The sequence below is a fragment of the Ictalurus punctatus genome, chromosome 18, assembly GCF_001660625.3.
Source record: "Ictalurus punctatus breed USDA103 chromosome 18, Coco_2.0, whole genome shotgun sequence".
Lineage (NCBI taxonomy): Eukaryota > Metazoa > Chordata > Actinopteri > Siluriformes > Ictaluridae > Ictalurus > Ictalurus punctatus.
This window is the reverse complement of record NC_030433.2, coordinates 3,644,089-3,659,090: the sequence shown is the minus strand read 5'-3', so window position 1 is coordinate 3,659,090 and position 15,002 is coordinate 3,644,089. Positions and strand designations below refer to the sequence as shown.

Here is a 15,002-nt window from a genome sequence, read left to right as displayed (position 1 = left end):
GTACTGTCAAATATTTTACCCAAAATATCAGGCAAAAACTATGAAACACATTTAAAGTTGGTCTGAACACTGGTTTTTGTTGCAGTTCTACCCAGTGCTTCAATTGCAAACCCTAAGTGGTTAATTTAGACCATTATCAAACATGTAGGAAAAACAGATCGTCCTGCTTTGTGTATGGCTTGCACTGTTGTTTTTTGTAAGTAGGTCAGGTTTTATCCACCATATTTGTTGGTGATGAATAGAGGGATTGATTTAGACATGGAAAACGAAAACAGAGAGAAAGATATGTTAAAAATGAGCTGCATGTGGCCTTGCTTCATCCCGCAAGCTTCATATCTAACCTCGGGTGAATAGTTACGCAGCCCCTACAAGAATGTACAGTAATTTGTCCGCGGTGCAGCCCGGCATTACAAACCACTGTAAATTTAAGGTCGACGTAACCTCACCAGCTACTTCCTTCCAGCAGTCTTAGTGCTGTTTAGCCTTCAGGAAGCCAAAATGTGCGCAGCGGGAGTGGTGCAATGGCTTTTGGGCAGAGAGGATGCTGTAGCAAGCTGGCATGCTTGCACCTGGCCCCGTCTCACTGGCTGTGGAATGCATCACAGTGCCAGAACTTGGTGGGGAAGCAGCATATGCCACTCATATGCTGCAAGTCTGTGGCAGAAAGGAAAACATTGTGGGGCCAGCTGCATTCCCGCCCTGCCTCACTTTCACTCATTTTCGTCCACTCTTTCGCTAATCTTCACACGGCACTCTCCCCCTACTTTGCATGCAAGTGCTATGTCTGTTTCTCTCGATGTTACAGCTTTCGAACCACCAGAATGTCAGAATGACTGTCAGTAAGTCTGTGCAGCCTGTGGCCTCGTGCCTAATAAGTAGGGGTTTACGTTATCAGTGGTTAACTCTATCAGTGGAGTTTATGCCCATGCTTGTTTTTATGAGACGAAAGTTCCTACTATTAAGTTCCCTGGGATAGGCTCCAGGCTCCCCCTCAACTCTGTGTAGGATAAGCGGGACAGAAAATAGATGGATGGGTTGATCCTGTATGTGAGAAGTGTTTTCGTGGTCTGTTTGTTAAGATACATACTGTATGAATGTGTTTAAATATCAGACAGCGTAACAAACTATTGCAAAATGTCATATGTCGACTTGATATTATTGCCAAGGTAGAGCATTTTAACTTTATTCTGTCCATCAGCAAATTCAAAGGCAGATTAAATCTACAGCTACTTTGTTACCTTTTGTCTCATTACTAAAATGTCATTGTTGCGCAAGAGCCCAAGCCAGAAAAGCACACAGTGGTCAAATACAATATAGTCCTACTCTCTGTGTATGGTTTCGGATCGACTTTATGCCCTTTACGCCTTATGATCAAACTTGCATATGTTCAGCTGGTGCAACTGGCCCCAAAACAGTAAATAAGTGCAACAGCCATAAGAATCGTTCAGAATGACTGGTTCGTAATGATGATAATTCAAGGGGCTACAGTATTTTTAATTCCTTTCATGGTATTCCGTTTCATATACGTATTACAGTTGATTTAAAAGCAACCGTTTTAGAGGTGGGACAGCATATACGACAGACCCGCTATGTTTCTTTAAGCTTATTGGCTTGTGCGAGAAGTCATTTTCTTTCTGTAATGTAATCAGTGCTGCCAAAATGAACAGTTATTGCTCTGCTGTATGTAGACCAATGGGTGTGACAGCTAAATATCAGTTAATGAACAATTCCTATTACTAACACTTGCAGTTGAACTAACTCTTCAAAAGAGTTTTCGCTCATTTGTAATGCTAGCACCAGCTAATTGTGTATCCCCCCCCTCCCCCAAGAAATTTCACATTCAGCTCTTACATTGATGCGAAGTAGCCGTGCAAAGTAAAGCAACAGTAATGGATTCTGTAAAACACCCATTCATTTCTCGTTACTTACACACAATGAGATTTGCCTAAAACTGTGTACAGATCATTCATTCTAATCATACTCTCTTGGTCTCCACTCACTCTTGAGGAAATGATGAGGGTGTGACGCATCCTGTAAATCTAGGTTGAAAACCAATATCATAAAATCTCATGGCTGTCTCATGAGATACTGGAATTGTTTTTAATTCAACATGATGAAAGTGTAATACAGTATATATATATATATATATATATATATATATATATATATATATATATCATTGCATGCAAAATTTGATAAACATAGCATGAGCTTTCTATTGTAAGGTTGTACTGTCTCTATCTGGCATTTTGGTTGAAAATGAGTTCCACATTCATATGTTTGCATACACTCACCAGACAGTTTAGTAGGAACACATGTACACCTGCTCATGTGTTCATGCAATAACCCAATCAGCCAATCATGTGGCAACAGCACAATGCATAAAATCACACAGATACAGGTCAAGAGCTTCAATTAACGTTCACACCAAACCTCAGAATGGGGAAAAATCTCAGGGTTCTCATTGGCTTTGACATTGGCATGCTCGTTGGTGCCATACAAGGTGGTTTGAGTATTTCAGAAATGGCTGATTTCCTGGGATTTTTGCACACAACAGTCTCTAGAGTGTTACACAGAATAGTGCAAAGCAAAACAGCTCTGTGGGCGCAGACGCTTTGTTAAGAGAAGCGCCAGACTATGGTGAACAGAAAAGCATCTCACACATTCAGACCTTGAGGAAGATGGGCTACAAGAGTAGAAGACCACATTGGGTTCCACTCCTGTCTACCAAGAACTTGAATCTGAGGCAACAGTGGGCACAGACTCACCCAGGCTAGACAGTTGAAGATTGGATTTGTTTTTTTTTAGGCGATGTTTTTACAATCATCTCCTGCCCAGCATAATTGAGAGTAGTAAAGTACTCTTCCATACTTTTGGAATGAAGTATTCATTAATGTTTGGTTAAACCTTACAGGCTGTGTGGAATATAATCAAATGTTTTATATGGCCAGCATATAACATTGACAATGGGTGCTTGGAGTAGTATTGTTCCGATTGACTTGCTAACAGTAAATTTCATTGTGTTGTAAAGGAAAGCCTCTTAATTGCATCCTACGCTACTATTGTTTCTGTTGAAAGTGGGCAATTTTCCAGATTATCATGCTTTTACTAATGATCAGGTTCCTCTTTGGGTTTCCTATTCCTGATTGTGGATCGCAAGCTCTAGTGCTAAGGTTCCTCCTGATCACCTTCTTGCAATGGCAAGAAACCATTCTTGCTTGCTTTTTTGTGTTTGAATGACTGAATGTTTATGCAGGCGTAGGTAAGATAATGAAATGCATGGGACTCCAGACTCCATTTTCTAAATGATGTTCTGGGCCGGAGTTACAGCATGTGATATGACTCTTGAAGATTAATGGGGGAAGTCAGTAATGAAATAGCATGCTTAACTCAGAGATCATAAGAATGCTCTCAATAATGGTATGTTTAGTGTAATTGCGTGGAATATTCTGCAGCGTCATACTTGAAGAAAAAAAAATCCACTCTGGACAATTACAAGCCCAATTCCGAAAAAGTTGGGATAGTATGGAAAATGCAAAAAAAGAGTGTCATTTGAAAATTCAATTCACCCAGTAATATTTTAAACACACATTATTAACACGTTATATTTATTAACTGTACGGGACCTTTGTTGCCTTATTTTGTGCTTCATAATGCGCCACACATTCTCAATGGGAGACAGGTCGGGACTGCAGGCAGGCCATGCTAGCACCCGCACTCTCTGCTTACGCAACCATGCGCTTGTAATCCGGGCATTGTGGTTTGGCGTTGTCCCTCTCTGGATGGCAGCATATGTTGCTCTAAAATATGTACATATCTTTCTGCATTAATGCTGCCCTCAGAGATGTGCAAGCTACTTTTGGACAGCTTGGATGGTCCTTTTCCTCTTTGGCCCAGAGAACACGATGGCTGTTTTGTCCAGAAACTATTTGAAATATCGACTCGTCGGACCACAAAACACGATTCCACTATGCTACTGTTCATCTCAGATAAGACCTAGCCCAGAGAAGTGGGCGGTGCTTCTGGACAGAGTTGATGTGTGGTTTCTGCTTTGCATAGTAAAGCCTTAACTTGCATTTGTGGATGCAGTGGCGATTGGTGTCGACTGACAAAAGGTTTATCAAAGTATTCCCGAGCCCATGTCAGGATCTCCATTATAGACTCATGACGGTTTTTAAGACAGTGACGTCTGAAGGATCGGAGATCACGCGCATTCAGAAGTGGTTTTCAGCCTTGCCCTTTACGCACTGAGATTTGACTGGATTCCTTGAATCTTTTACTTATATCGTGCACTGTAGAAGGTGAAATGCACAAAATCCTACCGGTTTATCTTTAGGGAATGTTGTTCTTTTTTTTGGAACGTGTTGCATGCATCAATTTCAAAATAAACGTTTACCTTCAAAAAAAAAAAAAACAAAACTATGCAGTTGATTAGGTAAGTCACTCCTCTTTGTTTTTATTAGCATTTTCCATACTGTCCCAACTTTTTTGGAATTGGGGTTGTATATTAATCTTCAAATTGAACATTGCCTACCTTTAGTCCTTTAGTCTTATCTGTACAGTTTGCTCATACAGATCAGCTTCCATAGCTTCAACAGCACCAATGGTGCTCATGCATCTCAACCTGCCAAGTCTCTGCCATAACTCTGTGCAAATGTGTCACTGCATTGCATTCTGGACCCTTGAGTCCAGTGTTTGCCGTCTCATTACGTTTACATTTACGGCATTTGGCAGACGCCCTTATCCAGAGCGTATACATCAGATGTTTATCACTTATACATCCGAGCAGTTTCAGGTTTAAGGGCCTTGCTCAAAGGCCCAACAGCAGCAGCATGGCAGTGCTGGGGTTTGAACTCATGACCTTCCTATCAGTAGCTCAACGTCTTAACCACTGAGATTGTTGGGAAAACATTTTTTTATCCTATTAAACACCTTTGAAACTCTGCTATCAATGTCCCCTTGTGACATCAGGGTGGAGCTTCTCTTTAAGAACTGCAAGAACTTATACCAAACCTGGGTGTGATCTAATTATTGCTAGAGTACTGAATACCAAGGCGTTCAATGAGTTCAGTTAATTCTGCATAGCCATATTTGAAGCTTTGCGCCTGCAGTTTGAAACTGCTTGTCCACAGAAAGCAAAACACAACCTCCTAGCTAGTAATGTAGATTCATTTGGGTATCCAGGGAGCTCCAGCATGATAGAGGCAGTGCGAGGCGGAGCAATTTGCTAATGAGATAGCAATCCTCATTTTATGCTCGTTGATTTTACTGCGTTTTTGCTTCTTAGTGTAGATTAATAGATTTCTGCTTGATTGCCCTGCTGGGTCATGCACTGTAGCAAAGGTCAGGGGCTGCATTAGAACATTTTTTTTTTCTTTCTCTTTTTCACTAAAATTCTACATCAGATTTGTAAATGAAATCTATTACGAAACTTCACTGTGTTGCACTGCACACGAATGGCTGTTGGAGTTGATTTGATTGTATATCCCAGTATCGTTCTTAACCACGCCTCCTGATAATCCGACATCAGCACCGCTCTGCACCGAGGTACCACCTGCACCGATGGTCATGAAGATTCCAAAATACTAATATGCAAAATAAAGCCCTTTATGTCAATTCTTCCTTTAATTTGTCTAGGGTTTGGACAACTAAGTCCTCTGACACCTAGTACGTGGACAGTAAGTGCAGAGTGTGTGCCAGGTGAAGCCTGCGCAGTCAGTATATATATTTGTGTAGGGTGGGTAAAAACAATAGTCTCATTACCGCAGGCTGACTCACCAGGCCTGCGTGCACCTTGACCCTGTTGCTTTGCCACCCTGAGACGTCAGACACACGGGCACACTCATTAAACATAGTTAAAAATAGCCTGTCAGGGCTGGACTGAGAGGAAGTATATTTGCACTCAAGCAGCAGTGAATCATTGCTTCCATGTTATCGTATTGTCTTCTTCTTCACGCTCTTCTCTTTGCATCTCCTCCCACCTTCTTCACTGATGTAGCTAATTACGGTGGCAGTGAATAGGAAAGCAGAGGAATGCTAAAGGATGCCGGTACTAGAATGAAATCAATAAAAAAAAAAAATTGCTGTTATTATTATTATTATTATTTTATACAAATGACAGGAAGCTTGATGCGGTCGGAAACTTTATTCTATAAAACTTTATGCAATGTATAATCTGTTATGATGATCTCAGTTCTGCAGTTTATTCTTATTATCGTATTGTTTCATTTCCATTCTGTGGTTTTTTTTTTTTTATCTGCAGTATTTGTTTTACTAGACAGTTGTGAGACACAGGATGTATGAGATCAAAAGACCAGGGAGAGAAGATGGTCGCAATTTGTCGACTAGTATAAAAGCATCGTGATAGAGATCACGCTTGAATTAGAAAATATGCTTCTTTCATCTTTGGACTTTGAAATTTGAATTGCTTCAAGAGTATTAAAAGATCACATCCCTTTATTCTTCTATATACATAGATTTCCACTTGAATCTTGTTCTGGTCCTCTCTGGACTGGAGAAAGTGTGTCACTGGTTAACAATCGGCAGTGAATTCAAGACGTTAGAGTGATCTGACCTTTAAAACGTATTTAGTTATAGATTATTGAATACATTTTTTTTTTTTAAATTGGTTATAAATATAACGGCTAAGCTTTTGAATGCTTAATATTACAATATAAACAGTGATCTAACCAAAACCTACACGAGAACAAAACAATTGTTTTCATCTCCTTCCGCTGTTACATACAGCTTCGAATAATACGTTAGGAGTAAAACATGGTGGCGTGCGTTGTTCTAGGAAAATAATCCACATCAGGGGAGTGTGATACAGCTTGACACTAAGCAGAGTTACAGTACTGTTACCATCTTGATTGAGTAGTGGATTGATTTCCTGTAGCAACACCCCCCCCCCTTCCCCCACTGTGCTTTACTCCTTTTATTGCATATTATGTGACAGCAGAAGGAGGTATGGTCTTTCAAACACACCTCCTGACACCTCCTATGGCCCGAGGTGTGATATTCCTCTTATCCCATGACAGCCCATCATTCCTTATTTAATGCAGGCAAGAGCTCTGAATCCAGCATCACACAGTTAGGAGCTTGGAAAGGGCAGCATCGTTTACAGTGCATTCAGAGAAATATTTGGGTACTTTTGAGTAGAGTTTTTGCAGTGTATGAAAAATACTCGTGATTTCTCCTCGAATGAACGTAATCGATGCTTCAGCGTATTTTCGCGTGCACTTTCTTGGCCTCTGCTGTTCCACTGGGTCAGGGTCACTTGATATTGTCAAGGAACTAGCCAAGATGGATGTCCATTTTCTTGCTGAACTCCTATGCCGGTGTCAGGAGTAGCGAAAAAGAGATGAAATAATACGTATATTTTGATTCTTTTTACTTAATTGACGTAGCTTAACATTGTAAACTCAATTCGAGTTGTTATTAGTTGGTTTATTTGTTCACCATCTCTGTATTGCAGGATTATACTTAGTCACGAAGCAAACATTCCCTGGACGTGATTGCAATCCTTTGTGCAGTAGGGGAGATCGTTGATAATTGTATACAGCATATCCTCCACGGTGTTAACATGATTTAATCGAGTCAGTGACGAATGTAAGGGCTCTAGCAGAGCTAGAATGAGTGTCACAGTACAGCAGGACCTTTTGTCTTGTGACGTGGAGTGTTGGGTCAGAGTTCTCTGTGTCGCAGGTAATGCATGTGTCAATCACTGGGGTTGAGACAAATGTATTCAGGCTTTATTCTCTCACATGACAGTGCGCTGAAGATAATCCAGGTGACAGAGTTCTGAAGCTGTTTACGAATATGTTGCTCTGTCAGCATATAAGTAGGGAACGTTCCTCGTATTCAGAGTCACTGCTTAAGTGGATTTTCTGAGCGATTCTTAAAAATCACCCACATGTAGTTCATGGCTCTGTGGTTGCCAGATCTTTCTTGATCAGAGTTGTCTCAACAGTGTCGGGACCACCGCCTTTAAACACAAGTACTTAGAAACTTCTGTCATTTGTAACGCAATACAACATAAAAGCAAGATACAATTTCAGTTCAAAAATAAAAACGATGAACATGATGGTATATAAACGAGAAGATGGCAATCAATCAAATAATTATCTAATATGAGTCTAGCATATTGCTAATTATGTTGCTGCATGAATAGTCCTAGATGTAATGAGCCCATTAATCACAGTGAATGTGGTTTAATTTAACAACATGACCTCCTTCCTTGTTATTCAGCAGCTTATAAAATAGCACTTGATCCAGCACAGCCTATTATATTGTCGTTTATTTTTTATCTTGTGATCTAACAGTTAACGGTGCGTACAGCTTAATGAAGACACAAGATAGTAAATTAAGGGCTAAATTAAGGAAATTGTAACGTATGTGCAAGCGTTAGGCTATTTAGTCCAGTTTTTATGTCATTATTTTGAGTTGTCAAATGAATCAACAATGCCAATATTTTTGTTAGTTCACTGGTTTGGTCATTCTTCTGTAAAGAAAATGTGACTATGGTTTTTGAAGGATAAGCTGACCGAGCACTCATGTGCTATGTGCTTATGGCTCACTTTAAGTTAATTCATAATGTCATGCATATAAAATTTCCTTCATTGAGCTCAAAAACGTTTTTGATTTCTAAAATTCTCTGATGTCTTCTCTGATGCTCTTCCTAATTGCCTAACTATGTCTCTTGAATGGCATTCTGTAGTATTTATAGACCAAAACATCAATTTAAGTGTGAAGTGGTTACGTCAATTTGTTCGACGGCAGCGCTTACATCTAACAGTCCAAGGATAGAATCACGAGTAACTTAAAACAAACACAATGCTGTTTTCAGCAAACGTCACCCCACACACCTGTCTGAATATTTTCGGTTCAATTCAATTTTATTCGTATAGCGCTTTTTACAGTAGACATGGTCTCAAAGCGGCTTTACAGAACTATCAACAGATATTAAAAGTGCAAATTTATCCCAACTGAGCAAACCGGTGGTGACGGTGGTGAGGTAAAACTCCCTAAGATGTTAAGAGGAAGAAACCTTGAGAGGAACCGGACTCAGAAGGGAACCCGTCCTCATCTGGGTAACAACGGATAGTGTGAAAAAGTTCATTATGGATCTATATGAAGTCTGTTTGGCCTTAGAAGCAGCCGTAGTCCCAGCAATCTGGAATTGGAGTAGATGAAAGCACCATCCAGAGGTAGGACAGCCGAAACAGATCAGGCAGGTCCGGAGAGCAGAAAGGATCAGGATCTCTCATATCTCCATAAAATCGTGTGTGGAAGTGAATAGCATTTAATTCTGTAGATAGAGCTGAGGAATGAATTTCTGTATTCAATCAAATTATCAATTGAGTTAAATCAACACATGCATTTAACTCAACCATGAATACGGCCCACTTTGATCAGGCTATCTTTGGTGCATTTTAGTAGCAAGCTACAGTATAATTCCGTACCCAGACAAAGCATAATGAGTCCATAATGAGTAATATCAAAAATCATTCTGTCGGCTATTCTTCTCTCAGATTTGAGAGGAGTAATATTAAAAAGCTCCTGTAAGTCTACTGGCAGTGATAGGACCCATTTTTGGATGTTAAAATGCCTTGATGTTACAAAATTTAAGGATGGTCCCAATTATGTTAATCCAAGAAGAAGATTGGAGTGACAATAAAATCAATTTTACAGTACAGTGCTTATAGTATTTTCTGTCTGATTTGCTACATCGAACTGAAGCACTGCACCTGTCAATTTGACCCTTCACCACCTTCCCTGAAGTCTAAGGCACCTGTTCTTTATTTATAGACTCATTGTGAAACATTTGCAATACCTTCTGTAAATTCAATGCTGAGCACTGTGTGCCTAAGGGGTTTCATTGGACTCCATAATTTCGGGTTATTAGCACTTGGCAGTAGACGTTTGTGTTTCCTGCATCTGGAACCAGTCTCAAAAGTCCTGCTTTGTCCTAAGAATTTCTTCACTTGGTTTATGATTACGAGGCCCGGCAGGCTTTAATGCGTTCAAGAGCATATGCTAAATCTAACCTTGTGAATTATCGGTGACAAAAGAAAGTGATAAAAAGATTCAAGCTTGTACTCGCTGAGAAACGTCTCTGGGAATAGCGTTTCCCAAGCACAAACACATCAAGCCTTTATTTGAACGCTCTCCGGTGATATAGTGCCTTGACATTTAAAGGAAGATAAGCTAATTCCCTCCTCAGCACAAGTGTATATCGACAGGCCCATTGCGCATTCAATAACAATCAGGCCACTATAGAGGGCCTTTTCATATAGGTCCATCTTCACACTCGTCCCAACCGGACCTTATTGCTATTCTTACGCTTTGTTTTTAAAAGAGGTTCTGTATCTGAGCGCAGGCTCAAATCAAAAAGGGTGAGCTCAGGGGAAAAAAACAAAACAAAACTGCAGAGATACTGTAACACACGATAGGATTGTGGGGGGAAAAAAGAAAAAAGTGGTCCCTTGCCAATAAAAGACACATCTGTTCCCTTCTTTTTTTAACAGGGCCCAAAACTTTATTTTCCTTCCCAAATAGCTGACTCCTCACCTGCTCGATGATGCAAGTTTGAAGAGTTTTCACCCGCCCACCTCTCCCTCCTCCACATTCTCTAGCAGGGACAGTTTTTGAAGAAAAGGAACAGATAGGCAGCCAGTGGGCGAGAGGACTTCCACAAGAAAATTGTAGAGACAGTATAATAATATGATGTGTTATAAAGTAGCATATAGTTTCTATGCAGTTTTATCACCCCAAGGTAGTCCATCTGCTCTTGAATCTTTTTCCGAGAGACGGTTTCCCTTGTTTTTATCCACTTCAAATTGTTGAAATTGCGAAATCTGTTGTAGCTTAGCATCACAGTTACCGGTTTGTTTGTTGTCCTTTTATCATTACTTTGATCATTGCTAGAATGTTGTCAGCATTAACATTACAGTTTGCCTTTCTAGCTCATATGTAAAAATGAAATTGTAAAGGCATTTATTTTTTAAATAATTGCTCTCAGTCTCTGAGCTCAGAGCTTAATAGAGGGCCGGAGATGGATCTTTCAAGAAAACGAACACAAACTTAAATCCAAATCAACAAATAAATCATTGCTATGCAAAGACTATACCAGTCTCCAGATTTCCAGATATTAAAAACTTAGGTTTGAGTTGAAGAAGATAGGGTGTTAAATGTTCTCCATGGAGGAGTGAGCCATGATCTCTTTAAAGTGGTAACCATGTTAGCGATTACAGGAAGAGATCTAGTCTTTACTCATTGTGGATGTGCAAACAAATGAAGGTATACAGGGTGCCCATATGTGCCTTGAAGAAGCATTCAACCCCCCGCCCCACATGTTCCTGGAAGTCCCAGAGTCCGATAGAGATCAACCTTAAAAAATAAACAACAAAACAGCATCGTTAAGAAACACCAAGAAACTATCAAAACAAGTTTCGGACAAAGTTCTGGAAAAGTATCAATCAGGGTTTGGTTGTAAATATAAATTATACCAAACTTTGAACATCCTTTAGAGCACCATTAATCCATTACTAAAAAATATATATATATAAATAATATGACAAAAGCTTGATTTGACCTAGAGTATGCCATCCCCCAAAAGTCAGAGAAGCAACCAAGAAGCCAAGGGTGACTCTCAAGATGATACTACCACCACCATGCTTCACCATAGGGATGGTGTTCCTAAGGTGATGAGCAGTCTTGGGTTTCTGGCAATGTTAGACATTTGTACCAAGGCCAAAAATGTCATTTGGTGTCATCAGACTAGAACCTTTTTACACATGCTTGCCAAGTCTCTGAATTTTATATGGCACGTCACGCTTCCGTAAAGCCCAGATTTGATTTACATCATTCAACACAATAGAAGTTAGAGCAAGGAGCTGTTGTCCTAGCAGGCTATAAATTATTAAAGCATGTCAAATTATACCTCCATTTGTTTCCAACTCGTACTCAATTACATGTTAGACCTTCAATTAATATCTTTGTCTGAAAATTGAATGAAAACTGGCAAATGTTTTGGCCTTTTCCTAAAACTTCATCTCCTCCCAACATGACTCAGCACTGGTTATGTGGTATGTGCCTGGGGTTAAAGCTATCCTAATGATTCAGATTTTATTACATTACGCAGTTGTTTTCATGGGAGCCTGACAGCAGCACTAGCATTTAAGCTCTTGGTGCCACATTTCTGTGATGACTGCATGTGGGAGAGGGGTTGTAATGACTTAATTTATTTTGCATTACACTCTTGCTCCATGGGTGAATGATACAATTAGTCTTAACTGGGTTTCATGCGTGCAGCATTGCTGAAAATGAGATTTTCTTTCAAAGACTGACATAAGGACCTCTGTGCTTTTGAACAACTTTTGCCATTTGGCATTGTTGCAGAATTTTTCAAGGGAAGGGGGGTTTAATTCGGGGACGGAATTCAATCTGTCAAATGATGCTTGTATGTCATTTATTTAAAAAGGTGTGCTTGTACTGTAGATTAGAAATCAAGAAGGTCAGAGATTGGTGGTGCAAAATTTCTCTTCTGTGTGTAGACCAATGACGCCTTGGGCAACGCGTGGAACTGGATGTACTTCATCCCCCTCATCATCATCGGCTCCTTCTTCATGCTCAACCTGGTTCTCGGCGTCTTATCGGGGTAAGACAGATTTCAACTCTCTTTCTCTTTTTCTCTGCCTTCCTTTCTTTCTTTACCTCTCTCTGCAGATTCTTTTGTATGTGTTTTAGTAAGAGATTAGCGAGCATTGGCTACAGTGTCCTAAGGTCCTAAAGCATAGGATACGATGTATAAATATTATACCATTCCATAACAGGGCCAAAGTTCCCAACCAGCTTATTGGCAATGAGTTTGCGACAACAGTGTAATTGTATGCAATAAGAACCTAGTGTAACTACTGTAAGGCAGGACTTTGCAAAGACTAGTAGATAAAGGTCGTTAGATATCGGTGAATTAACCGATAAGGTGAAGCCACTCAACCTTGTCGAGGGGAGGTGAGAAATCGTAACATAAATTAAAGTGACCAGACAACAGATTTGTCGTTTTGATGCAAAATGTCATTTGTCGTTCTGATACAAATATCTGAGATGGCCCTTACAGCAATTGGGAATATAGGCAATGTCAAGACTCTCCAGTACGTGACATAGGGATTTCAATCTCTTCCTCTCCTTTGGAACGAAGTGCTCCCTTCTGTTTCTAAACACCGTCTCCTTTATCTTCTCCAGCAAATGCTTGATCCGAGGTTCACCTTCACAGTTATCATTTTCCAGCACATGACATCTGCTCTCACATTACTTTGCAAGGATAGTACCTCACACTTGATATATACTGTTTGATGGGTTTCCATCAGCTTCAATGTGTGGGTTTGTTTGTTTGTGTGTGTGTGTGTGTGTGTGTCTTCTCAGAGAGTTTGCCAAAGAAAGAGAGCGTGTAGAGAAGAGACAGGAGTTTCTGAAGCTACGCAGGCAACAACAAATTGAGAGAGAGTTGACTGGCTACCTGGAGTGGATCTGTAAGGCAGGTATGTGACTAATGTTACTACTAAATTCTCTAATTCTCTTTATTAAATCATATCTATATATTTACATTAACCAGACACATAAAATCTGGGGAAATTTGGTTCTGGTATCCAAAATGGTGATTTTATTGAAAATTAGTGCTGTTTCCCAATTGCATGCAACTATTTGCCACTGTCTGACAATGTGATGTCATGCTGAAATTGATGTTTTGGGCTGTTAATACACTCAACAAAATGCCTTTTCCAGAGGAGGTGCTGCTGGCTGAGGAAGATCAGAACGCAGAAGAGAAATCTCCACTGGATGGAGCGTGGTACAAGAGGAAACAGAACAACCCAGGTAAAAGGAGGGTGAAGTGACGGGCACTGGTGTTTTGTGTACCATAGTAGCCTATCATAAACTAGACTAATATACCGAGGAACCTTCATTCATAAATGAGATTTTGGTCTGTGTTTGTGTAACTTGGATGTTTGATACAAACGGAATCAAATAAAAATGGGGCTTAGAGTCTGGCTAACGTGTGTCGATCTCTACAAGTTCATTTTTTTTAAAGTGAAAAGCGAATCACGCTCACTTCTGTCTATTTAGTCGAGTCAGCATTCTATTTCATATTGTCCTTTGCAAAATGCTAGCTCTTAAAATACTCCCTCAGCCTCCTATCCTGCCAGATAGCCTTTTTCACTATTGTAAAGATGACATCCATTGATTTTTTTATTTTTTCACTCTGTATGCCTCGCAAACCTCATTTTCTCTCCATTCACTGTGGCTTGGTTTCTCTCTCTCTCTCTCTCTCTCTCTCTCTCTCGCCATCACATCCACCGACATGCTTAACTTTCTGCTCTCAGTAGTTCTGCCTTATCAAAGCCCATAATCTCTATCAATTACGCTTGCTGTGGATGCCAGAAGTAATTACAGGGATTAAGACAACAGGGTTAATTGGATTAGCATCACACACACACACACACGCGCGCGCGCGCGCACACACACACACACCCCAGGGGAGTGCAGTTTAAGGATGCTTCTACAATATGGTGGTTACAGGCCTCAAATAAAAGAGTGCATTGATTAGAAATGTAAAGATATCAGGGTTGTATCTTTGCCCCGCCCCCAAGCCACACAAGCAAATACAAAACCCTAATGTACTATACAGGATTAGTGCCTCAGCGTCCATTTTGCATGCAGTAATGGAAAATATGATTGATGTGGATTATACAAAGAATGAAATAAGAACTAATTGGAGCTGAGAGAGTGAAGAAGAGGGAACTGAGAGGGAGATAGGAAGAAGGTAAAATCATAGCCATGGGATTAGTGTTTAGCCATGCATGCGTGTTCCTTATGATCTACTGAGTGATAATGACTGATGACTCACAGTGAAATATGGCTTACAGCATGCACACATCTATCTCTGTTGTAGAGGTATAATGCAACGACACTATCTGTATCAGTACCTGTATCTGTTTAGTGCTCAA

At 40.1% G+C, this 15,002-nt stretch overlaps 1 protein-coding gene across 2 annotated transcripts in view; it reads left to right on the top strand.

Annotated features, from left to right (window-relative positions):
- Window positions 1-15,002, top strand: part of cacna1bb (calcium channel, voltage-dependent, N type, alpha 1B subunit, b) — a 123,817-nt gene that overhangs the window by 49,352 nt on the left and 59,463 nt on the right. For both annotated transcript variants that reach the window (XM_053687723.1, XM_053687724.1), the window contains exons 6-8: window positions 12,555-12,658; window positions 13,423-13,538; window positions 13,783-13,872. In XM_053687723.1, coding sequence (XP_053543698.1) covers window positions 12,555-12,658; window positions 13,423-13,538; window positions 13,783-13,872 — 310 coding nt within the window. The remainder of the gene's footprint in view (window positions 1-12,554; window positions 12,659-13,422; window positions 13,539-13,782; window positions 13,873-15,002) is intronic.